At 27.3% G+C, this 24,540-nt stretch overlaps 4 protein-coding genes and 1 long non-coding RNA gene across 10 annotated transcripts; 3 read left to right on the forward strand and 2 right to left on the reverse strand.

Moving 5' to 3' along the window:
• Positions 1 to 287: 287 nt before the first annotated feature.
• LOC138184043 (phospholipid phosphatase 4) lies at positions 288 to 2,101 on the forward strand. 4 transcript variants are annotated; one of them, XM_069121697.1, is made up of 7 exons: positions 288 to 353; positions 500 to 870; positions 944 to 1,049; positions 1,140 to 1,287; positions 1,357 to 1,485; positions 1,575 to 1,745; positions 1,815 to 2,101. In XM_069121697.1, exons 2-7 carry the CDS (start codon positions 788 to 790, stop codon positions 1,967 to 1,969), a joined length of 792 nt encoding a protein of 263 aa, XP_068977798.1. In that variant the 5' UTR covers positions 288 to 353; positions 500 to 787; the 3' UTR covers positions 1,970 to 2,101. The 4 variants fall into 4 exon arrangements, with proteins under 4 accessions (XP_068977798.1, XP_068977799.1, XP_068977796.1 ...); XM_069121698.1 differs by having other exon boundaries at positions 289 to 353; positions 1,855 to 2,101; XM_069121695.1 differs by having other exon boundaries at positions 291 to 353; positions 1,803 to 2,101.
• A 179-nt stretch (positions 2,102 to 2,280) lies between these two features.
• Positions 2,281 to 10,465, forward strand: slmb (beta-transducin repeat containing E3 ubiquitin protein ligase slmb). Of its 2 annotated transcripts, none has more exons than XM_069121674.1 (9): positions 2,281 to 2,814; positions 7,210 to 7,444; positions 7,564 to 7,750; positions 7,814 to 8,270; positions 8,389 to 8,762; positions 8,844 to 8,922; positions 9,001 to 9,154; positions 9,258 to 9,305; positions 9,450 to 10,465. In XM_069121674.1, exons 1-8 carry the CDS (start codon positions 2,761 to 2,763, stop codon positions 9,266 to 9,268), a joined length of 1,551 nt encoding a protein of 516 aa, XP_068977775.1. In that variant the 5' UTR covers positions 2,281 to 2,760; the 3' UTR covers positions 9,269 to 9,305; positions 9,450 to 10,465. The 2 variants fall into 2 exon arrangements, with proteins under 2 accessions (XP_068977775.1, XP_068977774.1); XM_069121673.1 differs by having other exon boundaries at positions 2,283 to 2,814; positions 9,001 to 9,187.
• Positions 2,708 to 3,209, reverse strand: LOC138184055 (uncharacterized). The gene is made up of 2 exons (XR_011174229.1): positions 3,090 to 3,209; positions 2,708 to 2,849 (listed from the first exon to the last, which is right to left on the reverse strand). It is a non-coding gene; the product is annotated as an uncharacterized LOC138184055 (long non-coding RNA).
• Positions 10,466 to 13,127: 2,662 nt separating the features above from the next.
• Positions 13,128 to 22,010, forward strand: Ranbp16 (Ran-binding protein 16). Of its 2 annotated transcripts, none has more exons than XM_069121650.1 (15): positions 13,128 to 13,308; positions 14,567 to 14,804; positions 14,879 to 15,033; positions 15,106 to 15,330; positions 15,407 to 16,277; positions 16,354 to 16,639; positions 16,714 to 16,858; positions 16,941 to 17,088; positions 17,165 to 17,324; positions 17,429 to 17,831; positions 17,917 to 18,079; positions 19,313 to 19,390; positions 19,479 to 19,669; positions 19,760 to 19,887; positions 19,962 to 22,010. In XM_069121650.1, exons 1-15 carry the CDS (start codon positions 13,294 to 13,296, stop codon positions 20,068 to 20,070), a joined length of 3,315 nt encoding a protein of 1,104 aa, XP_068977751.1. In that variant the 5' UTR covers positions 13,128 to 13,293; the 3' UTR covers positions 20,071 to 22,010. The 2 variants fall into 2 exon arrangements, with proteins under 2 accessions (XP_068977751.1, XP_068977752.1); XM_069121651.1 differs by having other exon boundaries at positions 13,134 to 13,308; positions 17,917 to 18,055.
• A 523-nt stretch (positions 22,011 to 22,533) lies between these two features.
• Positions 22,534 to 24,324, reverse strand: mms4 (Methyl methanesulfonate sensitivity 4). Its single transcript, XM_069121677.1, has 3 exons — positions 23,048 to 24,324; positions 22,924 to 22,977; positions 22,534 to 22,777 (listed from the first exon to the last, which is right to left on the reverse strand). The coding sequence occupies exons 1-3, from the start codon at positions 24,320 to 24,322 to the stop codon at positions 22,667 to 22,669; spliced, it is 1,440 nt and encodes a 479-aa protein (XP_068977778.1). The 5' UTR covers positions 24,323 to 24,324; the 3' UTR covers positions 22,534 to 22,666.
• Positions 24,325 to 24,540: the final 216 nt, after the last annotated feature.

The following is a 24,540-nucleotide window of genomic DNA, read 5'->3' on the forward strand; positions in this document are numbered from 1 at the left end:
TCCAATTTATGTAATACATAATATTCAAAACAATGACTGTCCAGTGACATCTATGATGCACTAACCAATCAATCTACAATTGTAAGGTTAAGCTAAATTTTTACATTTTCATAAAATTTCTTCGACAATTCCAAAAATAATTTTACAAACAGCCTATAGGAAAATAACATATTTTACATGGTAAATATTTTGAAAAATTCAAGCATTCAATGTATAGTATAATATATTTTACAATAAAGTCCAATTTTCAAGAAACTTTCAATTTATAGCTACGTTACTATCATTACAAAATAAATGAATATACCATAATATACATAGTACATAGTATATTCTACAGTGATATCAAATTGAATGTTAGTATTCAAATCGAAATAGTGTAGTTAAAGTTTAATGTTTTATATATTGGGATTGAAATGTTATACAGCGTTAACATATAATTTAAAAAATTAATTAATGTCTTAAATTATCTGTAAACGATCGATTAATATTTACTTTTTAGAAAGAAGTGTCTCAGCTTCAGTCCAATGTTGAAGGAAGTTGGCGATGAAACTGAATTGCTCATATATTTCCAGTGGAATTTCTGTAATAATTAAAAACATACACTTTTTTAGATAATTTTAAAACCAATGAGTATATAATAACAATTAATAATTTATTCTATTCAAATATACAACTGTATACATACACATTTGCATACTTGTATAATGAGTCATCTGAATTTGTGTAATGTACTATTTGTTTGTATATATTTGTACAATATTTATACTGCATTCACTTTGAATTCATAATGGCTATAACACGTGGTAAAGATTTCTTAACAGAATATTGGTTTGACATATTATTGCGAATTGTCTTAGTGGGATTATTTATGTAAGTTAAATTTAGTCTACTATAGCAATATAATGGTTATACATATAAATGTACTACTTTTTTATATGAACAGTGAATTAGAAAATGCAGAACCATTTACTAGGAAAATTCATGAAGATGAATTATGGTTGTATAAAAATCCAAGGACTGAATCATATGTTCCAACCACCATATTATGGGTAATATATTCCACATGAAACAGCATTATTATACATATTTTGAAATTACAGTTATATTTTATATAAATTAATTTATATATTTATTTTTAGCCTCTGGTTTTTATAATGCCTGCTATAGTAATCTTATTTGTCTTTTTGGTTTACAAGGACAAAACTGACATTTATCAAGCAGTATTATCTGTAACTTTAGCATTAGGATTTAATGGTGTCATTACAGATATTATAAAACTTGTTGTTGGTAAGAATTGTGAAATGTTGATCCTGTTTTGAAAGTATCATTATTCTTATAGATAATACCTTTTGCTAGGTCGCCCCAGACCAGATTTCTTTTGGAGATGTTTTCCTGATGGACAAACAAATCCAGATTTTAAATGTAATGGAAATCCAGTTCTTATAAAAGATGGAAAGAAATCATTTCCAAGTGGTCATTCCTCATGTATGTTAAAAGATAAAGTATAAACTATCAAGTTATATAAACTATATAGAAAACCTTAAATTTTATTGAAAAATCTATTTATCTTTCAGTTGCATTTGCAAGTTTTGGTTTCATTGCGCTGTATATAGCTGGTAAATTACATACATTTAGTTTAATGGGTAAAGGACAATCATGGAAATTATGTGCATTTGTATTACCAATTTGTATTGCTCTCTTAATTGCATTGAGTAGAACTTGTGATTATCATCATCACTGGCAAGGTAAGCATATTTATTTATTGCATCAATAAATAAATATTTTAATTTCAAAAATATTAGACGTGGTTGCAGGCTCAATAATAGGATACATTTTGGCATATATGTGTTATAGACACTATTATCCACCATTAGATTCACAGGTATGCCATAAACCATATGCTGCCCTTACTCATCAAATTCAGTTGGAAAATGTAAGAAACAAAAATGAACAAATCAAATGGATTTAATGCATAAGAGAATCCAAAGTATTAAAATTATTACAATAATTTAAATCACATAATAATTCTATGATTTTATTTTTTACTTGTTGATTTTTCTTTTTTATGAGTTATTTATAAATACGATAAGTAATATAAATATATACATTTATATTGTAAATATACACCTTGTATTATTTAAAAATTTCAATTTAATCAATAAAAAAGGACTTGTTCTAATGGAAATGAGGTTTATTTAAAATAGTTCGAAATAATGTTTTTGAAATATGCGCGGGTACAACAGAGATGGATATATTTTTCATATACGCCATTTTGGAAATTTTGCGTATGGTGCGCCATCAAGTTGATTTTAAGTTAAACAGAAGCAGTGATGAAGTCGGTGGTGTAAAATGGTGTTAGTGCTTCTCGCGAGCTTCTTATCTTGATGGTTGGCCGTGCATATATCTTGATGAATTTTGGAATTCATTTGGATATTTCGTACGTTTTTGAAGAAGATTAACATTAAATTTCTCATATTGTTCACGTATAGGATTTTAATACACATTTTCCATATAAATTAATCGTTATATCAGGTTTCTTGGATTTGTGAAGTGACATAGTTATTTACGAGCTGTTGTGTTGGTGAAATGTTGTCTCAACTTCCTGTACATGGCGAAGACTCATGAGCGTCGTCAGTCGTGTTGAATAGTCAAACGCTAGTGTTCAAAAGGTGTTTTATCCTTTTTACAAGAACTTTTTCCAGCCAAATTGATCCGGTTGTATCATCTGAATCAATTATATTGTGCCAGTTGTGTGTGAAAATGATGAACATGGAAACGGATGAGATTATCGAAGACACAAACACGAATCTTCAGGTACGCAACACATAGTAGTATTTTTGACCTGAAACCTACCGCCATCTTATGTTTCCTTATGATGGAGAAATTCACTAATATTTTATGATCGACCGTTATTTTCTGCAAAGCTTATATCTGTTAATATGCACTTCCCAAAGAAAATTATTAATTGTAGAAATATCTTATGTATACGAGAGGTTATAGAATACAATTGTGTGCTGTCATATATGATCGTGGTCATTTCTCTAAACTCTTTTATATCAAGATATTTATGTACATCTAATGACAGTTACCTTATTATCTTGACGGAAATTAAGATTGCGTCACTTTTAATTTCTTTTATTTGATCAAATCAATACTAGTATATATTATGTTATATGCAGAATATTACAAATATTTAGATTTAATTAGAATCGCAGGTATATCTTAAACAATATGACTCGAAATATTATATTCTTACAAGAATCATAACAAAGTATAAATTATACTAACTATGCCATCGTATGATTATTATTAAATTTTTACTATAAATATTTCAATATTTATTCGTATATTCGATTCATATTACTACTTTTGTTTGAACATACCTTTTCTTAAATTTTTTATTTTTGTAAATTTCTAACATAAAATATGAATATTTACAGTATAAAATGTAATGATTTTATTTTCAGATTGCTAGAAAATCGTAATGTTAACTTGTTATTTACTAATTTATTTTTTAATTTGTTATGTTATTGTACAGTTGCTACATATATTTGATCGAAAAATTATTAGTTAGTTACTATTGAACTAGCATAAACTTGACCGGACACGATTGTCTTCGTTGTCAGAACAAAGGATAGATCGTTTAAACATAATCCTAATCTCCAAGCTTTGCAGAGTGGAAACAACTTACTACATGATCAATGTTTTAACTCCCTTTTTACCTTTTCTCTCTTGTTTCTCCTCTTTTACAATTTTTACTTTTTTTAGCTTCCCTTTTTAAATTTTGTGCTAAGTTGCATTACACTCATCGTAACAGTATTGTAAACAATTGAGTAGAATATACAGTTTAATTCCCTTAAATTTATTTCTTTATACGAGTTTACAATCGTTATAAAAATTAATGATTAATCTTTATTGTCCATTTTTGTCGTTTAATGTTACAGTGATATTGATTTATACGTGCAATTGGATATGAGCCAAAATTGTCCAGGAATGAATAATTTGCACTTTTTTATTTTCAACTGCTGGAGTAATTTAAAAAAAATTTATTGCTTTAGAATTTGTACAGAGATCATATAGAAATTCCGTCTGATACGCGTTATTTGTTACAATAATGATTAATTATCTCCAAGATAAAATATAGAATGATTAGTCTGTAGACAATACAAAGATTTAACGATCTATCCGTGTATTGTGTTTAAGTTAAACTATAACACGTGTACTTCGAGGAGACCGCCAGAGAGAAAGAGGAATCGATTACAATCCTTGCGTCAGATCTTGTGAATTTATGTAGTATCGCTTTTATCAATACATCTTTTACTCTGTATATAGATACAAATATAGGGCTGTATACGAATGTATATATATACGAAAATATATAATTTTTTCCTACATATTTCACGTTTACATAATCTTTAATAGAGTTTATATTGATAGAAAAAAACATACGTGAGTATATTTGTATTATAATTAGAGTTATATCTATCAATATCTTATTAAAGTATGTTTGTCGTTGGCCAATGTAAATGAACTTTATATTGTGTTGTCAAGTTATAAGTACGTGACTTGCCGAAAAAAAGTATTACTCTTCTATTTAGTGCTAGTGACTCATCATTCCGGTTTCACTCGTTACTACATTACCATGCGCATTTTTAATTTTCTTTATCGTTTTATTTATATCCAAATGTGTATAAAAAAATAAAAGGTAATAACTACTTAAGAATAACGAGAAAGTGATGCATCGCGATTATCAATTTGCGATCTTTATAAAATTTTATAAACTCAAAGAGACGTGAATTTTTATACATTTTATTCTAGAAACTTATTGTTCTTAGAACTTACCTTTGTTTTATATTTATGGAGACAAAAAAGTGTTCTGAAATTTAATGCCGTAAGTATTCATAATCAAGGACGACAGGAAATTTCGAAACGTTCCCGTGGTTCATTGTTACAAGCTTCGAAATGTACATTATTTTTCATGGGTTTTTTCCACTAATAAACTTTATGTTTCTATTGATAGATGCGTCTCACTTTCACGTTTAAGAATATTTTTCTAATCATTTGTGCATACACGTAAATCTATGTCATGCATCGATTTCAACATGCCTATGATATTTATTATTGATAAACGATAAAAAACAAAGCACTAAAAACCACAAGGTATACGAACATCTTTTCCCACAATTCGTTCTTGATTGTCTTTTATTTATAATCTGGCGCATATGCGAATGCCAGTGATAATAAATTAGATAGTATTTCGAAGAACTACCGACCAATATGATTTGCTGTTATCGATATCAGAATATTATTTTTTTATCCTATATACGACCGTATTAATCTGTAAAAACCAATAAAGAATGCTTTATCATCATTCCAGTACATGTAGGTGGTACTAGTATTAATTTCTTTATGAAAATTTTAAATTTATTATAATATTTGTATTATACATTTACTTGGAAGTTTTCGCGTTTTGCGTGACTACTTGCTAAAATGGAGAGAACACGTAAGGGGTACGAAGACAAAGAGATACAAAGAGCATAGATTCGACACGAGTTCGCGATCCCGTTATACTGGAACACCGTACTGAGAAACATTTTCAGATGATCGAGGTGTACTCCTTGGTCGCCAGGACTCTTCAATGTTGCTATGCTACCTTTTACAGTCGAGTGATCATGAGATCTCAAATCGAAGAATCATACTATGCACAATGCACACATGTATATTTATATATATAATGATATATATATATATATAATTATGCATTTTATAGAGTTTCGTGTGTTGATCTTCATAAAAAGACACATTGATGGATGTTTTATTTTTATCATTAAAGAAATGCGAAAAATCAAACTTGAGTTTCTGGTGAATGCTATTACGGGAATACATCATCTTGAGGCATCTAAAAATAACTTAAAATTGCGAATTCTTTTTATAAGTAATTAAAAAGTGAAAAATTCAGATTTTTGTGGATGATACAAATCCAGTCTTTAATTTTAGTTTGTAATTTTTTTTTAAGAAATCTGTTGCAAAATGGTGAAGTTATTTGTCATATTCGAAACCTCTTCTGCTAGAACGTCGATAGCTAGCCATCACTTCGGGGGAAACAAGAACATTTAAAATAAAAAATAATAAAGATAAATTTTTTAATTTTTTCAGTCAGCTATTGGTTCATATTGGTTTGAATTATATTTTCTTATGGGAGACAAAAGATTGCCTTGATTATCTTATTTCTTTTGCTTTGTGAAACTATTATGTATGACAGGATTTGCCTATTCATCTCTGTAACGTCATCAGGAGCTTTAATTTTGATAAATCGTTTTGGTACAATATTTTATGTGCTTAAACTTCACTATTGCCATTACGATGTTGCAAACGTGTTTCAATCGTTTAAATTTTGAAGTATAAATTTTTTAACTTCTATTGCGAAATATTTAATAAGATATGCGTCTATTATGAGTTTTCGCTTCCAGAAGTAAATGGCAAGCGCTAACAAGTAGGCCGCACACGAAATATTGGATTAGTGCAGGTCACGGTCCGTTGATACAATTTTCTTTATACAAATCGTTCGCTAATACGAATTAAGTAGCAAGCTATTTTTTTTTCTCCTCGTTTCTTGTAATTATAAATTTTATTACAAATTTCAAATATTGCAATTAATTTTTTAAATCAAGAAAAACAACAGTATTACTGTTTTGTATTTTGCTACAAATAATTGTGTATTTAGTTAATAATTTTTAAATATTTTATTTGCGATTTTATTTTAAAGCATGATTATCAATAAATTATATTTATAGAAAGTACCGTGATTGAAAAAGGACAAATTGCATGTTTGAACGTCAATTTCTGTAAGCGTTTAATATTGTTTTGTATAGTATAGTCTATCTGAGGTCAAGAACCTGATACCACACTCTATCTTAAAATACATGTGTCACCTAATAGTTTTGCTGCTGTTTTATATAATACTTATAACTATTACGATTTAATTGTATTATGTATTAAACAGTTTTTAAATATACAATAAAAAATATATCTGAGTATCTTTATATGCATCCCTTAAAGTATATAATATTTACAGTATAATTGATCAAGGTATATCTTTGCATTCTTATCAAATCTGAATTAAATTTAAATAAAATAATATTTTAAAAGTATACTTTTTCAATTAGGAAAATCTTTATAATGTGTACAATTTTTATAATGTTTTTACAGTATCCAATAACAATACTTTATGATCCCACTCGCAAGAAAGAACTGCCATCTGGGGTATCTGCACAATATAGGCAAGAAAAGGAAACTTGTATGAAACTCTTTGAGAAGTGGAGTGAACCCGAACAAGTTAACTTTGTTGAACAATTGTTAACAAGAATGTGTCACTATCAGCATGGTCACATCAATGCATATCTGAAACCAATGTTGCAGAGAGATTTTATTTCTCTACTACCAAGTGAGTATTTCTGTCGAGATATTTTTATTTAAATGTTGGAATATATATATATATATATATATATATATATATATATATACATAAATTAGATCTTTTATAACTTACATTTCGGTTATCAGAAAAAGGATTGGACCATGTGGCAGAAAGTATTCTTTCCTATCTAGATGCTGATTCATTAATTGCTGCTGAATTAGTATGTAAAGAATGGCTCAGAGTAATTAGTGAAGGAATGCTTTGGAAGAAATTAATTGAATGTAAAGTTCGGACTGATTCAATATGGAGAGGTCTTGCAGAAAGGAGAGGATGGTTAGTTAATACATTCTATGAAATCTCATTCTGTGGTATCTGTTTATTTATTAATGTTTTTAGGATTCAGTATTTGTTCAAGCCAAGGCCGGGGGAAAGCCACCCAAATCACAATTTCTATAGATCTCTTTATCCTAAAATAGTTAAAGATATTGATAGTATAGATAACAATTGGAGAATGGGAAGATTTAATCTTCAACGAATAAATTGTAGAAGTGAAAATTCAAAAGGTGTTTACTGTTTACAATATGATGATCAAAAAATTGTCTCTGGTCTTAGAGACAATACAATCAAAATCTGGGACAGAAGTACACTACAGTGCATTAAAGTCTTAACAGGACACACTGGTTCTGTTTTATGTTTACAGTATGATGACAAAGCAATAATATCTGGTTCCTCTGATAGCACTGTAAGAGTTTGGGATGCTAATACTGGAGAAATGGTTAATACATTGATACACCATTGTGAGGCAGTTCTACATCTCAGATTTAATAATGGCATGATGGTCACTTGTTCAAAGGTCAATAAACTTTTTATATATTTAGCTTATATTTTAATACATCATATTTCTATATTAAATTAATATATTTTTATATCTCATAAATTGTAAAAAATAACTATTTGTTAATTGTATTTAGGATCGTTCAATTGCTGTATGGGATATGACATCACAAACGGAAATTGCATTAAGAAGGGTATTAGTGGGGCATAGGGCAGCAGTAAATGTTGTTGATTTTGATGAAAAATATATCGTTTCTGCTAGTGGTGATAGGACTATTAAAGTATGGAAAACATCTACTTGCGAATTTGTGCGAACATTAAATGGACATAAACGGGGTATAGCGTGTTTGCAATATAAAGACTGCTTAGTAGTTAGTGGTAGCAGTGATAATACAATCAGATTATGGGATATTGAATGTGGTGCGTGCTTACGCGTCCTAGAAGGACATGACGAATTGGTCAGATGTATTAGATTTGATAGCAAGCACATAGTTAGTGGAGCTTATGATGGGTGAGTAAAAAATTTTTTAAATTGTATGTTATGTTATCTTTTACAGTATTACAATAACATGTTTATTGCTTTATGTTATAGAAAAATTAAAGTATGGGATTTGGTGGCTGCACTAGATCCACGTGCTCTAACTAACTCGCTTTGTATACGTACATTAGTGGTGAGATATTTTACATACTTTATTTTATTCTGTTTTATAAAAAAGCTTTAATAGTAATAAGTTATATCTGCAATATAGGAACACACAGGTCGTGTATTTCGTCTTCAGTTCGATGAGTTCCAGATAGTATCGTCGTCACACGATGATACAATATTAATATGGGATTTTCTGAATTTTAATCCATCAAATGGATCTGTATCATCTTGTGGGCCTGCAGCAATAAATGCATCAGGTGTGAATCAATCTGATACTAGATCTCCATCTCGTAAGTACGATGAGAAAGATCTTTGTTCCATGTACTTGATATTTTCTAACGTTATGAATTATTTTTATAGCATTTGAGTGACGCATCCCTATGAATATTCCTTCATTGTGATATAATTGTAAGTTTAATATACTGTTTAAGATAGAAGATAAACTCATATATGCTTATAAATTTGCGTTCCTTTCTTTTTCGTAATTATAAAATATTTGTTGCTTGTTACTATACTTTGTAGAGATATGTTATATTTGTATGTTTGTTTCAGACAAGTGATTAGTGAGTGAGTTCAATGTGTTCACGGTAGTGTACGCAGGAAATGAAGAATCAGTGTCCAGTGTGAACAGCGCCTAGAAAAAAAAAGAAAATCTCAGCAAAACACGGTCATTGATTTTGGTTTATTATTTGCTGTGAAAAGCAAAAGAAATTCTCTCAATAATAGGATATATATGGGGTGACACATAAAACTACGAATTAATTTATATGCGCTTGACGCACTGCGTTTAGTAACGAACAGTATAATTAAAAATCACATAAATACATCCCATGGATGTAAACAATCGTTTGCTTTGGCCATATTTGGAATTCTTCTACGCTCTATGACATGATAGAAGTTGACCACTTTCCTACTACTATGAAAAAAAGACTTACGATACGTAAAGAAAATGAAAACGTTTTTAGGCTGGATACACTTAATAAGATGGTAGCTGTATTATAGTAAATTAATAATTTCTTTTTTTTAATGTAATTAATTTATAGTAAGGAGATTGTAAAATGCCGTTTGATTGGAGTACTTATCTGGTGTGAATGTGGACATTCAAGTCTTGATATGTGGAAGGATTATTATAACTATCATATTTCATTACCTTTTAAATCTAACTAATGTGAATTATACCCATGTTTAGTATTATAGATGTACAGCCGTTAATCGAAGACATAGTAGTTTCCATGGACATTAATTTTATGAAATTTATATTATATATTGAAAAGTAAATGGAAAGCTAATAACCTCTGCACAGTCATTGATATAAAATACCATTTGCATTTAAAATATAAAGTTTCATTATACCGAGATGTAAATATTGATTCATAAAAAAGCAATATAGTGACTCTGAGGTAATCTTAGCTGCTGTGAAGAAATTATTGTGTTTTGACTAATGATCTCGGATCATATGTTTCAACTTTTGTTTAAGCTACATCACATTTTCAATTATAAGTTATAAGTGTGCTCTGAACAATATTATATGAGTTAAAATATAATTGTCATTTTCGAGATTTTATAAATGCTATCAACGACATTATTTTTATTCCTATGGTAGTAGTAGCACTAAGAAAAATATGTTTACTTATTGATATATTGAATAATAGAATAAAAATGATATCTTCTCAAATTTTTCACGAAATAGTAATATATATATATAAATATATATACATATATATTTCAGTAAATATTGCGACAGTAATTCGATATTTTGACCACATTGAAAAATTCAAAGCCAAGCTTACAAATATGTAATCCTTGATATTTATTTCAATACATATATTTTAAATTTTATACAACATAGATTTTGCATGAGAATTAAATTGTGAATATGTGCTTAAAAGAAGAAAAAAGAAAGGAATTAAATATCACAGATAAAATATGTCAAGTTACTTGACTTTTGCATTACATAAGTAACAGATAGTGTATTTAGTAGTACTTGTACATTATTCTAATATTATACAAATTTTTACATTAAAAGTAAAACATATTATGCAAAATTATGAACTGCATGTAGTCAAATCGGGTACAAAGAATTGTGATTTTTAAGCTAGAATGGTGGCATGAAAAATTTTCTATAACTTTATGGTATGTATATATGGGACTCCAGTGCAAACATTACTTTTTGTAGTATGCAGCATGTTTTCAATTCATAAAATTTAATGAAAAACATAGAGCATAATAGAGAAAAATAGTGTAGCTGTGACAGTTATTAAGATAATCTCTTTGTAAGCACATACTTCATTATATTGCAGCTATCTAAATACGTACATATATAGGTAGTATTAATTATATATTGCTGTTTCTTGGATTCCACTTTGGAATGTAAAAATATAAGTATATATATTTTTTATTTAGATTGGGGTCTTAAAATACTTCGGTGAATCCAATATGTAAAATTTCTTTATACAAAAAATTGTTTATTTCATAGTAATTATGATAATTATTTACAGATAGAAAATACAAAACCCTGAGATATTTAATTTCTAAAAGTTTCGTAAAGAGCGACAATGTGTCTTATACATAATTTAGTTTTGATCATAACGTGAATGTTACATTTGTTCAAAATAATATTATGACAAGAAGTATCTTTAAGAAAACATTGTGATGTTTATTGTTAATATTAACATAAAGTTTCATGTATGAAATTAATTACACAAGAATAATATGAAGGCTGTGGAAAAGCTATACTTGAAATACAATACCTATGCAAGAAGATGCAATTTTAATGGAAACAATATCCATCACTATCCCTTAAATTTAACATACTTTCGTCAAAATCAGATTGTGATTAATAGAAAATTTATTTTGAAATGTCATATTTTTTATAAACATAGTGAAGCTGTAATCTTTTTGAATTTAAATGTACAAAGTTTACTGGAAAAATATGTACTATGCTAGTATTAATGATCAAAGCTATTATATATTGATAAAATTAATATTTGCATTACAGATTTAGGTAATATTTTCAATATTTATGGTCGATCTGTTACCTGCATTTAATTATTTTCCGTTAAAACTAACTAGTATTTCACGATACAGTTCCTGATAAATTTTGTCAGATTATTATGACTTACATTATTCCAGATTTGAATACATTCTATATATATAATATTACAAGATTTTACCTACAAAATTACGAGAGAAGGTATTTCATATATATTTGAAGTTAATATATTAATTTTGTATGTAACAGCACGAAATAACGCATCGCTTTACAATAACTCGCTTTACAGAGATAAAATTTTACAAAATTTTGTGAACATTTAGAAATTACTTTGGCAAGAAAAGGCCCCAATCTGAATATTATATTTTCATTTTATTATTTATGCATTATGTATCGTCATAACACAATGCTACATAGTATACAAAAATTAGATGCATAGTCAATCATAAATCATCATTAAGTCACTTTTTATCCAATCCCAATTGTTTCTTATTTCATGTCATTATACTATTGCAAAAAACTCAAGCTGAAACAAAAAATATATAACACAATTATCAAATTATTTATGTATAATTTTGTTAAAAAAGGAACAACGATATCTATTTTATTATATATCTTCCTATTATTTGAAAGTTGTTCAAAAAATTATTTAGTTTCAAGAAGTGCATTGTCTCACTTAATATGTTTCATGTTTTGTCATTTTTAATTTTATAATAATTCTTGCAAATTGTAAATTTTTATTTTTGTAATGAACATTTTATAAAAATTATTCAAAAAATTATTTATGAGATACATATATCCAAAAAATAAAACACTAGAAATCTTTTATAACTACATATTAAAAGGCTCCATAAAATTATTGTTTATTACAGCATCTTTCATTTGAAAAAATATACGCTTGTATTTTGTTTTTCATCGAAAATTTTTTTTAGATATAACTACAAATTGTTGACCTTTTATCCTACTTTTTTTTTATTATACCGAAGAATTCTATATTATCTATTATAAAATTTTATTCTTTATTATTTTATACAATATAAATACATTATAAATATCAAATTTTTATTGTTTATAATAAATACTAGACAAAGACAATGATCAACGACAGAACTAGTTACCAAAGTAGTTTCTTCGATTGAATTACGAAACATAATTAAATATATTCTAATGTAATATAATCGGTGATTTATTTGTAATTTCTACAATGAAAATAGTGAAGATTTGGCTTAATTTTTCTTCCATCTTTGTAAGGTAGGCGGTATGAATTTTGTTTCTTTTGTTAATAAAGGTGGCGTTGTTGATGCTTCCGATGTAGGAAAACGTCGCTTCTACATAACATGTTGTGGCAGTCGAGTTTAAAGCATGTGATCCTGCCTTCATTGTAGATAATACAAAGCTGCGAAAATGGCGGACGAACAGGTGAGTTACCTATCAAAATAACGTGCAAACCTCAACCAAAAAAGTGGAGTTATTTATGATGAAGTGATTTCAAAAATCGTGTGGTAAGCCAGCCGGTGGTAAATCTGTTGCAAGTTATGTGGTGTCGACGTGTGTCCCAAACATTTTGCTGCTGGGAAACTTAAGTATTTCTTGGAAGCTACGTTGTTTGTTGCCGGACCATAGTGATAATTTTATCGCACTGTCAATAAAAATGCAATCATAAATTAACAGATTTTCCCGCTTTAGCTTTATTGACATCTTGCTGTACGAACAAAATCATGTAGCCGATATGTAAAACTTTAACCTTGTTTTCGTAAATACTATTTTATGTAGATATAGTTCTGAAGTTTCAAAAGATAATTAATGGATGAGAATATCATCTAAATCTTGAATTTTAAGTTTGAATATTATTATCTAAGAGAAATTTTGTTTGTTTACATCGTAATGATATCAAACTATTATTTGAAATTACTTACAAAAATATGGCATAACCTATCCACTTTAATTTTATAACATAAACTAAGATGTTTTTTCTGTTACTTTATACTTAGCTCGTACTGTTTATCTCACGTTGGTTATAAATGTCTTTTTTATTAATCATAATCTTTTGATTAAATAAAAAATAATATGAAAATACGTTGGTATACGTTTGTAATTTTTTTAAGCAAGTGGCGGTTTGGAATTCCGATAATTAATATGTGCTGTACATTTATAAAATTTAAATAAATGTGTAACCTCTAAAATGCCTAAAAGTTAAAAACATTAATTATCACATTGATTTTATAATATGGAATAAAACTGTGATTGTTATAATCCTATCTAATTTCTATTTATGTATTTAAAATGTGAAAATATCTATAGGTTTATAATTATTATATTTACTTGTATTGTTTTAGTTCTAAAAAATGTTAATAGATAATAATTAGTTTAATATTTTTATGCATCTTTTTAAAATTTTAATTTGATACATTTTTTTAAATATTAATCATGTTTTTTGATATTAGTAAGAAAAATATATTATAAATAAATTACATGATTTTAAAGTATTGCCTATTTGTTATAATGTAATTGAGAAATATTTAAATGACAGTTTTTATATATCCAAAATAAGTGATTAAATTTATTAAAGAACTTGGGAAGTAAAATAATATTTTTGAAGTATATAAAATAAAAATAACTACACAGAAATATTGTTTATTTGGGATGAATTATATCATTAAGAATGGATCACATACAGGAAGTACGGCAGCTGGAGTTGCTATGCAAGCAGTTGTATGAATCACAAGATTCTACACATCGTGCAGAGGCTGAAAAAGCACTTGTTGCTTTTCAAAATACTCCAGATACACTTACAAAGTGTCAGCTTCTACTTGATCGAGGAGATTCTCCATATGCTCAATTATTGGCAGCCACTACCTTGACAAAATTGGCTTCCCGTTCATCAGGACTTAGTTTACGACAGAGGCTTGACATACGTAAGTCTATTTATTCTATCATAAAGCAAAACAATTAAATATACTTGGGTCTAATATCTATAATTTTATTTTAGGAAATTATATTCTCAATTATTTAGCAACTCAGCCAAAGTTACCAAACTTTGTAATACAAGCTCTGGTTACACTGTTTGCCAGGATATCAAAGTTTGGGTGGTTTGATATTGATAAAGAAAGAAATGTGGTCAGTGATGTAACAAAGTTTCTACAGGTTAGTTATTATCTTCTTTGCTCCAAAATGTTTATTTTTCATAATTATACCGTATTTTGATATAATATACAGGGATCGGTAGAACACTGTATGATAGGAGTCCAATTACTTTCTCAACTAACGTGTGAAATGAATCAAGTGTCGGATGCAGATGCAACCAGATCTATTACAAAACATAGAAAAATTGCTAGCCACTTCAGAGATACACAACTTTTTGAAATATTTAGGTTATCGTATACTTTATTAAGTACAGCTCGAGAAAATTGTAAAAACTTAAATTTTAATGATGAAGCACAGGTATATATCTTGCTACTTTTTTCTGTATTTATAATATCCTAAATTAATATTATTATTATTGTTTTGTTTTTTTTAGCATGGTTTGATCAGACAACTTTTAAAACTAGCACAAAATTGTTTAACATTTGACTTTATTGGGACTTCAACAGATGAAAGTTCTGATGATCTTAGCACAGTACAAATTCCGACCTGTTGGAGACCTGTATTTTTGGATTTTACATCTCTGAAACTTTTCTTTGATTTATATCATAGTTTACCCAACTCACTGTCATCTTTGGCTCTTTCATGTTTGGTCCAAATAGCATCTGTTAGAAGGAGTTTATTTTCAAATCCAGAAAGGGCACAATTTTTAACACACTTAGTTAGCGGTATAAAACACATACTACAAAACCCTCAAGGTCTCAGTGATCCTGAAAATTACCATGAATTTTGTAGACTATTATCAAGGCTAAAGAGCAATTTTCAGCTTGGGGAGTTGGTCTTAGTCAAAGACTACCCAGAAGCTATACAATTAATTGCAAAATTTACAATCCAAAGTTTACAGATGTGGCAGTTTGCACCAAACAGTTTACATTATTTACTAACATTGTGGCAAAGAATGGTATCATCCATGCCATATGTAAAAGCAGGTGATCCACACCTGTTAAATACATATACTCCAGAAATTGTAAATGCATATATTACTTCAAGACTTGAATCAGTTGCAATAGTAGTTAGAGAGGGTTTAGAAGACCCACTTGATGATTTAGGAATAGTTCATCAGCAATTGGAGCAAATATCTGTAATTGTAAGGTGTGAATATCAAAAGACATGTACTTTGTTAGTACAACTTTTTGATCAGGCTGCTAGGACATACCAAGAATTAATGACACAAACAGCATCTCCAACACAACGAATGGATATCACTATACAAGAGGGTCAACTAACTTGGCTTGTATATATCATAGGTAAGCAAATTTGTAAATCATATAGAAAAGTAAACATGTTTAATAGTGAATTATTACATTGATATTTAAAAAATAGGTGGTGTTATTGGTGGAAAAGTAACATTTAACAGCAATGAAGAGTATGATGCAATGGATGGTGAATTAGTTTGCAGAGTACTCCAATTGATGAATTTGACTGATTCAAGACTTGCACAAGGTGGCTGTGAGAAATTGGAATTAGCAATGTTGAGCTTCTTTGAACAATTTCGTAAAGTATATGTAGGTGATCAAGTTCAAAAAAATTCTAAAGTATATAGAAGACTGTCAGATGTTTTAGGAGTTAATGACGAATCCATGGTACTTGGTATTCTTATCCGGAAAATGTAAGTAGGAAGTTACTTTCAGAAATATTATTTATACTATTTCAAGATTTATGATCTTAATTTTGCATTTACAGAATAACAAATTTGAAGTATTGGGGTCGTAGTAAACAAATTATTTCAAAAACATTACAATTATTAAATGATTTATCTGTAGGATATAGTTGTGTCCGTAAACTTGTAAAATTAGAGGAAGTACAATTTATGCTCAATAATCACACAGTGTGTATATATAAAAATATGTAAAATTTACTTACAAAAAATTAAGAATAAAATTGTATATATTCTTTTTTTTTACTAACAGAGAGAGCATTTTCCATTTTTGGGAAACAATGTTGCTGTAACAGAAATGCGTTGTAGATCAATGTTTTACACATCCTTGGGTAGATTATTGATGGTAGATCTAGGAGAAGATGAGGAAAGGTTTCATACATTTATGTTACCTTTAACAAGTATGGAAAGCTTTTTTGTATCCAAAATTGTACTACATACTTATTTAATATTTACACTTACGTTTTCCACCTATAGATGCATTTGAAAGTTTAGGACAGTTAATTGGGCCAGCTGACCCTTCACTTTTTACAGCAGAAGAAGCAAAAAAGGCATTGATTGGTTTAGCAAGAGATTTAAGAGGTTTAGCTTATGCATTCAACACAAAAACATCCTATATGATGCTCTTTGATTGGATGTATCCTTTTTTTAAATATAATGTGATAAATGATTAAGAGTCATTAATACATAATAATTTGCCTTAATTTTTGATAAATGTAAAGTACCTTAATTTACACATAGTTATCCTAATTATACACCGATTTTATTACATGCTGTGGAATTGTGGCATTATGAGCCACAAGTTACTACACCCGTCCTAAAATTATTTGCTGAATTAGTACAAAATAGGAGTCAACGATTACAGTTTGATGCATCTTCTCCAAATGGAATTTTATTATTTCGTGAAGCTAGTAAAGTAATATGTAGTTATGGTAATCGTATATTAAACGTTGAAGTTCCAAAGGATCAAATATACCCCTTAAAGCTTAAAGGAATAAGTATATGCTTCAGTATGTTAAAAGCAGCTTTATGTGGAAGTTACGTAAATTTTGGTGTGTTCAGATTATATGGTGACGAGGCATTGGATAATGCACTCAACACATTTGTAAAATTACTTCTTAGTATACCACAAAGTGATTTATTGGTATGCATCAATTAACTTATGTTCATATTCAAAAGATGTAAAGATAGATATCTTACAACTTAATATTGTTTTTTTTTTTTTGTAGGATTATCCGAAATTATCTACAACATATTTTGTGTTACTCGAATGTTTAGCTCAAGATCACATGGTGTTCCTTTCTACTTTGGAACCGAGAGTATTCTTATACATTCTATCAAGCATCAGTGAAGGGCTTACAGCACTAGGTGCGCAAAAAGACTACTATACAGGTCTGTGCGGCTGATTCTATTTTATTATCATTCTCTTATCCTCTATGCCATGCCACAGGATTATAAGACCCAAATCATTTAAAATTCCTTTTTTATAAGAAAAATGTTTGTTAAATATTTTATATTCTATTTCAGTAAAATATTAGTAAATTATGAATAATTACTTATAATTGAAGTATAGTAGAGATTTCAATCGCAATTAAACAAAATTTAATAGTATATATATCGGATTTATTTTTAATGAAAAAATATGTATATACATAAATAATTTTGTATCATGCATGTTCGAATTCTTACTTGGCGATATTAATACAATTTTATGATTTTAAATATGAAGCATAAAAAAATCGGGAGAAATATTAGTTAATAAGAATGTTTAATTTTGTTTATGTTTATTTGCTTTTTGCATTGTTGCTTGGAATGTAAACCTGCATTTAGGTATTTTAGTTACTGCTATAGTTTCGAAATTACAGAAACAAATGTATGCTGAGTAATATTTATGCATATAAGGAGAATGATTGAATCACCATAATCATATAGGCAATGAGAGGATTGGAGTTTGTAGAATCTAGACCCTAATTGCTATTGTTCTATTGCCTTTTTCTTTTTCTTCCTTTTTCAAATTTTTATTCCTATTTTTAATGTTGTATTAAACAACTTATGAATTCTTCATTTCTTTAAAATTAAATTACATAGCACAGATAGGGTCTAGCACACATAGTCAGCCGCACAGCTGGCATGCTACTAAAATATATTACTATTCATAGTCATAAGTTCTTAAGTTACTAATTTACTAATCTTTATGTGTTGTTTTCACATTTTATGCTTTGTTTTCCATTCAATATATGACATGCAAAATTATGAACAACAAACAAATACTTCAAATATGAATGATTATTGTTTGTTCATTTACTTTTTCAAAATTGATAAAAATTATGTTTTGATTCAATAAGTCATCATTTATAATGACAGATTCTTTTAACTTTTTTTATATATAAGTAAAATTGTGTTTTGATAAATTGACTAGCCAACATAATAAGTGAACAAATAATTTTACAGAATTTACATTATTTTCAAGGTAGGTTTCTATATTAAATTCCACGATAGACACCGATTATATTTATATATTTTTTTATATTATTATTCTTTTAATGTTTACTTTTACTTAACAGTTCCTATTTTACTTCAGATAAATATAAAATATGAAGTATAAATAACAAAACTTCATTGCAGATACAATGGTCTGTACTGGTTGTTGCGCAACACTTGATCATATTGTGACTTACATATTTAAACAATTATATCAAAAAGGTATTTATCTCATGTATCTACTACTATTTACTAGTATTTAGCTTATGTATCTACATTAATATTTGAATACATGTACCCTTTTTGTTAGGAGGTTACCCGGGCAGGAAAAATACAGTAGTTCCAGGAGGTGGAGACTTATTCTTACAAGTTCTAAAGCAACATCCTGAAATTCTTCAACAAATGTTAAGTACTGTTTTAAATGTGATAATGTTTGAAGATTGTAGAAATCAATGGAGTATGTCACGTCCTCTCTTGGGATTAATTCTTTTAAATGAAGAAGTAAGTATTTTTCATTTATTATAAAAATTATGTTAAGAGATCACAAAAATTTTCTAATTTTACGGCGAAACTAAATATTTATTGTTGCAGTATTTTAATCAGTTACGAGAAAATATTATTAGAAGTCAACCAGTTGATAAACAAACAACAATGGCACACTGGTTTGAACATTTAATGGAAGGAATCGAAAGAAACTTACTCACGAAAAATAGAGATAGGTAAGAGGAATACAAAATACGAAATTATATATAGACATTTATCCATGTTTATGTATGTATTTTTCTTTTCTCAGGTTTACACAAAATTTATCATTGTTTAGAAGAGATATAAATGATATTTTAAAAGGACCTAATACAACTTCAAATCCTATCGGTGATATGATGACCTTAACCTTCAATTAGATTCTCCTAGGTTCTTGCCTGCCAAATGCTTGAATGTGTGTGCGAGTGAATTATAAATTATGGTGGAATTAAAATTGATTTTAGCTGAGTATAAAGATAATAAATTACATACTGTTATTTTACAAAAGCATTATTGTTTGGCTTCCTATTCTTTTATACTTTTAACTTTTGTTTTTTCAATTTTGTTGAACATAATTGTTTCCAAATTTAAGATATTGAAACCTATATAAAGTGTATACAATTCATTCTAAAAATTCATAAACAGAAAAGACTAAATCCTTCTTATTACCTTTATACTCCAGTTGCTTTGATTTAATATAATATTGGAACATAAATATTCGTACACATATATTTTAAGTATAAAAATTCATTGGTAATAAATATATTAAATTTCATAAATCAACGATTATTCGATATCAAGCAACTTTGTATGGATAAAAAATTGGATTTATTTCAATTGCCTTTTGCAAACGTTTATAATGTTATCAATTTAAGATTACAATATTTTTATCTTATGTTAATATTAAAGCATGTATTTCAGATATGAATGATTTGTTTCGTACTATATTATAGTAAAAATTTAAGTTTCAGTAAAAAGAATTATCTTTTTCGACATATTATTCAATATATATATATATATCCACATAATATTATTATTTTAAATAAACAACAAATTATTATTTTGATTGCTAAATAATATGTTAAAGATATAGTGTAGAATAGGAAGCCAACTTCATAAACTATTATCGTAGTTTTTATTCCATTATTTTTACACGCAACCGACTTCCATTTATATGTTAAAATGTTTCATTATCAACATTTTTTATTGTAACACAAATTATAATTTTAAGATCGTTTTATAAAATTGAAAAAAATTGATGAGGCACGAAAAAAATATTAATCTTCAATTATTAGTATTCTTTAACTAAAAAGTTAAACTGTTCATCAAAATCAGTAAATCAATATTATTGAATAAATCATTCATAATGTTAATGATATTAGAAAAAAACATCAAGCTAATAATGCATAATTTACTTACAATAATATCTCATTATTATTATTATTATTATCATCATCATCATCATCATCATCATCATCATTATCATCATCATTATCATCATCATCGGCTTCATCATCATCATCATCATCATCATCGGCTTCATCATCATCATCATCATCATTATTATGAAATTATAATTTTCATTAATGGTTCACTGAAACAAGATTGAAAACTGTCAACATGCATTTTTAATATTTATTATAGTTTATATGTTTTTAAATTGGAATGAAAAAGTTTCTAACAAATTTTTGTATTGTATTCATAAAAAAAATATATATGTGTATTATTAGCACATATATATAGTAAAAAATATCCATCAGTTAACATTATATTATTCATTTAATAGAATGCATGTTAACAGAAGAAGAGATTAAAAGGTATCAATATTCTTAACTAATGTTAAATGTACTACACTTAAACTTTATTAATTTAGAATCTAAATTTTCAACCCGAACGTTTTAATCACTTTGCGCATGCAGTATTTTATATTTTATTACGATTTATCTTGTAATATTTACAATATATGACACTTTCAAAAGAGAATTTGAAAACAAAAAATTAACTTTCCTTTTTTTATTCAATTTTTAAAGTTATTTCAAATTTCAAAAAATTTAGTAATAATAACAATTATAATATATCTTGATATGCATATATATATATATACACGTAAATGTGTGAAATTTTTATCAAAGCATCTGAAGTTTACACTCCCGATTAAACCAATCGTCAAACAAACATATATCATATTTTTTTTTTCTAAAAGCTATTTGTAACATTAAACAGTGAGAATCAAATGTATGAGGAATGCGTGTAAAAAATTTCATGTGAGAGTTATGTAATATTAGTCTGTATACAGTTAATAATAATTTAGTGGAAGTTATATTGAATATTTACAAACAATTTCGTTTAGATTGCATTTAATCATTTATATATTTTTTACTGTAAGATAGTAGAAAAAGTTGATATGAGGTGGTTTGAATCTTTTTTCTTTTTATAACAAATTTTTAGATATCTTATGTTTAATAAATACTTGTAAAAATGTTAGAAAATTACTTTTATTAACCGACTATCATAGTTGAATTTGCCGTAAACAAATGTATTGTATATACCTTTGGTATAGTAAAAATGTTATATTTCATATCATATAAGATATCCAAAAATATCTAGCGCAAAATTAGACTAAATAAATAAATTTAAGGAATGTATCTGTATAACTATAAAACAGTTTTTATCGTTCAGTTGTGTTTTTGCATTCAGTCAAATTGTGCGCTAGATTTTTAAATAATTAATACCTAAAAAGTTATTAAAGCTTTTATATGTACTTAATATTATTCATTTGTACAATATATAGGTACGAATAATTTCCCAGTTTTTTATATTCATGAAATAAGTAGAAAACTATATTATTATAAAATAGTTAATTTATTATTATTTTTCAGTTGGACATTAGATGAATGAAAATAGAATAACAAAGAGCCATCTGCTAACTATAATATTTCTATTTGTACACTTATTGAACTTTGTTAAAAATATAATTCAACTTAATACATTTTCACCATTTTTAGATGAGAACATTAAATAGACTTTTTTACTTAATTCTGGGCCAACTTTACGTACAGTTGTAAGAGGTCCAGCTGCTCTTCTAATCTGTAAAGTGTTAAAAGTATATTTATGAAGTGTAAGTAAAAATAACAGTATTAAACTATAATCATTCTTTAATTTATTGTATACATAAATTATTTTTTTAAAAGCTCATCTTATTTGAAACATTGTAATAAATGTTTTTTATTTACCGGAATATCTTTCAATAAATTTACTCCTTCAGTATCTGTACAGTTCGTATAAGCCTGGAAAAAAAAGGAAAAGAAAAATAGGAAAAGGAAATAATTCATATATTTGGTATATATCAATATTTACTTCTATCAAATTTGCAGGGCTTGGATACACAGAACAAATTGCTTCTGCAATTTCAAGACTGCTCAAATTAAATTGACAAAGCTGCTGTTGCCATAATCTTTTCAATCCATTTCCACTTTTATCTACTTTAACAGTGTTTCTATTATCTCCCATTACATACCAATCAAATTTATTTGTTAAATTTTTATTCTTTTGTGATTTATGTGGTATCTCTGCTATAGCTTTCGTATATTGATATATCATTAATGCTAAATCTTGAGAGTTGTTAATTAATCTACTGCTACAATCTGAAATAATTTGTATTTCATTGAGACATGTTTCAAGATGTTTCCTTGATATTTCGTGAGGATATGTAGACATTTGATGATACTTTTCGATGTAGGTTTTCTTTTTTGTTCTACTTTCCTTTAAATTTCTTCTTTGTTCTCTACATGCAAAATAATCCTCTATTCCAAAAATTACGAGTGTTATTTTGTAATCTGGTAATGAAGATTTAATGCTAGAGATAGATGTACAAAAACTACCATCTGTTACTTTTATTACTGCCTCATCCCAATTCCAAATTATCAATATTTGACTAATTTGTTCAACATCAGTTACTGTACATATTTTATTGGTGTCATCAATATAACTATTTTCAATACTTCTTTTCCATGTAATGCTATTTGAAATAAATTTTGTTTTAACAGTATATTTTATACCAGCATTTCTCAATGTATCTATTATATCTGTAATAGGAGTAACATTTTTAATATCGTTGTCAAGAACAACTTCTATAAATTTCATACATTCACCAGGTTTTATATCTTTTGATTTTTTAACTGCAATTGCTTTCAGTGCTTTTTCTCTCATTAAGCACTCTTGTTTTTTTAATTTTTCTTCATTTAGTTCAATTCTACTTTTCTTTCTTATAGTACCTTTACCTTTCCTTTGTCTTTCTGTATTGCTACTCTTTTCATCTGAGTCAGATGAATTAGAGACATTGTACGAAAACTTTCTAACATTATATTGTTTAAAATTTTTGCTATTAGCAGTATGTTTATCATCAATCTGATATGATGATCCATTTGTGTTAAAATTAGATGAACAGCTTGCAATATCAATATTTCGTGATTTACTTACATCGTCTTCGTTAATAATATGATGAAAATTTATTGCAGGAAATTCAAGATCACTTGAATTATCATTATGAGATAAAGATCTATTATTCGAATTCGATTGAACGGATAAAGAAGATTCGTTTGAATCGCTTAAAACAACAACATCTGTAATCATTTCATTAAAGTATCTGTAAGAAAATTATACAAAATTTCTATAAGATTCAATTCACCTTTCTAATTAAGATTCAAATATCTGTATTTCAGAGTGTATATCACACAATCACACGTAACAGAAACGACAAAAGCTTATAGGAATATACAGTGAATGTGATAAGGATAGATACAATCACCAATGAAATAATCTGACGATATATAACTCTGGAAACATTAAAA

Source organism: Bombus flavifrons, chromosome 10 (genome assembly GCF_040668555.2).
Source record: "Bombus flavifrons isolate JBK064 chromosome 10, iyBomFlav1_principal, whole genome shotgun sequence".
NCBI classification, from domain to species: Eukaryota; Metazoa; Arthropoda; class Insecta; order Hymenoptera; family Apidae; genus Bombus; species Bombus flavifrons.

Bases quoted from the DNA above. Each gene is read 5' to 3' on its own strand.
- Ranbp16 (XM_069121650.1), top strand. The intron at 16,640-16,713 runs GTAAGTAGGAAG...TTGCATTTACAG, and splicing joins GGTATTCTTATCCGGAAAAT to AATAACAAATTTGAAGTATT. The intron at 17,832-17,916 runs GTATGCATCAAT...TTTTTTTTGTAG, and splicing joins TACCACAAAGTGATTTATTG to GATTATCCGAAATTATCTAC.
- mms4 (XM_069121677.1), bottom strand. From the start codon at position 24,322: ATGATTACAGATGTTGTTGTTTTAAGCGATTCAAACGAATCTTCTTTA. The intron at 22,978-23,047 runs GTAAATATTGAT...TTTTTTTTCCAG, and splicing joins GCCCTGCAAATTTGATAGAA to GCTTATACGAACTGTACAGA. The intron at 22,778-22,923 runs GTAAATAAAAAA...AACACTTTACAG, and splicing joins ATTTATTGAAAGATATTCCG to ATTAGAAGAGCAGCTGGACC.
- slmb (XM_069121673.1), top strand. From the start codon at position 2,761: ATGATGAACATGGAAACGGATGAGATTATCGAAGACACAAACACGAAT. The intron at 7,445-7,563 runs GTGAGTATTTCT...TTCGGTTATCAG, and splicing joins TTTTATTTCTCTACTACCAA to AAAAAGGATTGGACCATGTG. The intron at 8,923-9,000 runs GTGAGATATTTT...TCTGCAATATAG, and splicing joins TTTGTATACGTACATTAGTG to GAACACACAGGTCGTGTATT.
- LOC138184043 (XM_069121695.1), top strand. From the start codon at position 788: ATGGCTATAACACGTGGTAAAGATTTCTTAACAGAATATTGGTTTGAC. The intron at 1,288-1,356 runs GTAAGAATTGTG...ACCTTTTGCTAG, and splicing joins TATTATAAAACTTGTTGTTG to GTCGCCCCAGACCAGATTTC. The intron at 1,486-1,574 runs GTATGTTAAAAG...TTTATCTTTCAG, and splicing joins TCCAAGTGGTCATTCCTCAT to TTGCATTTGCAAGTTTTGGT.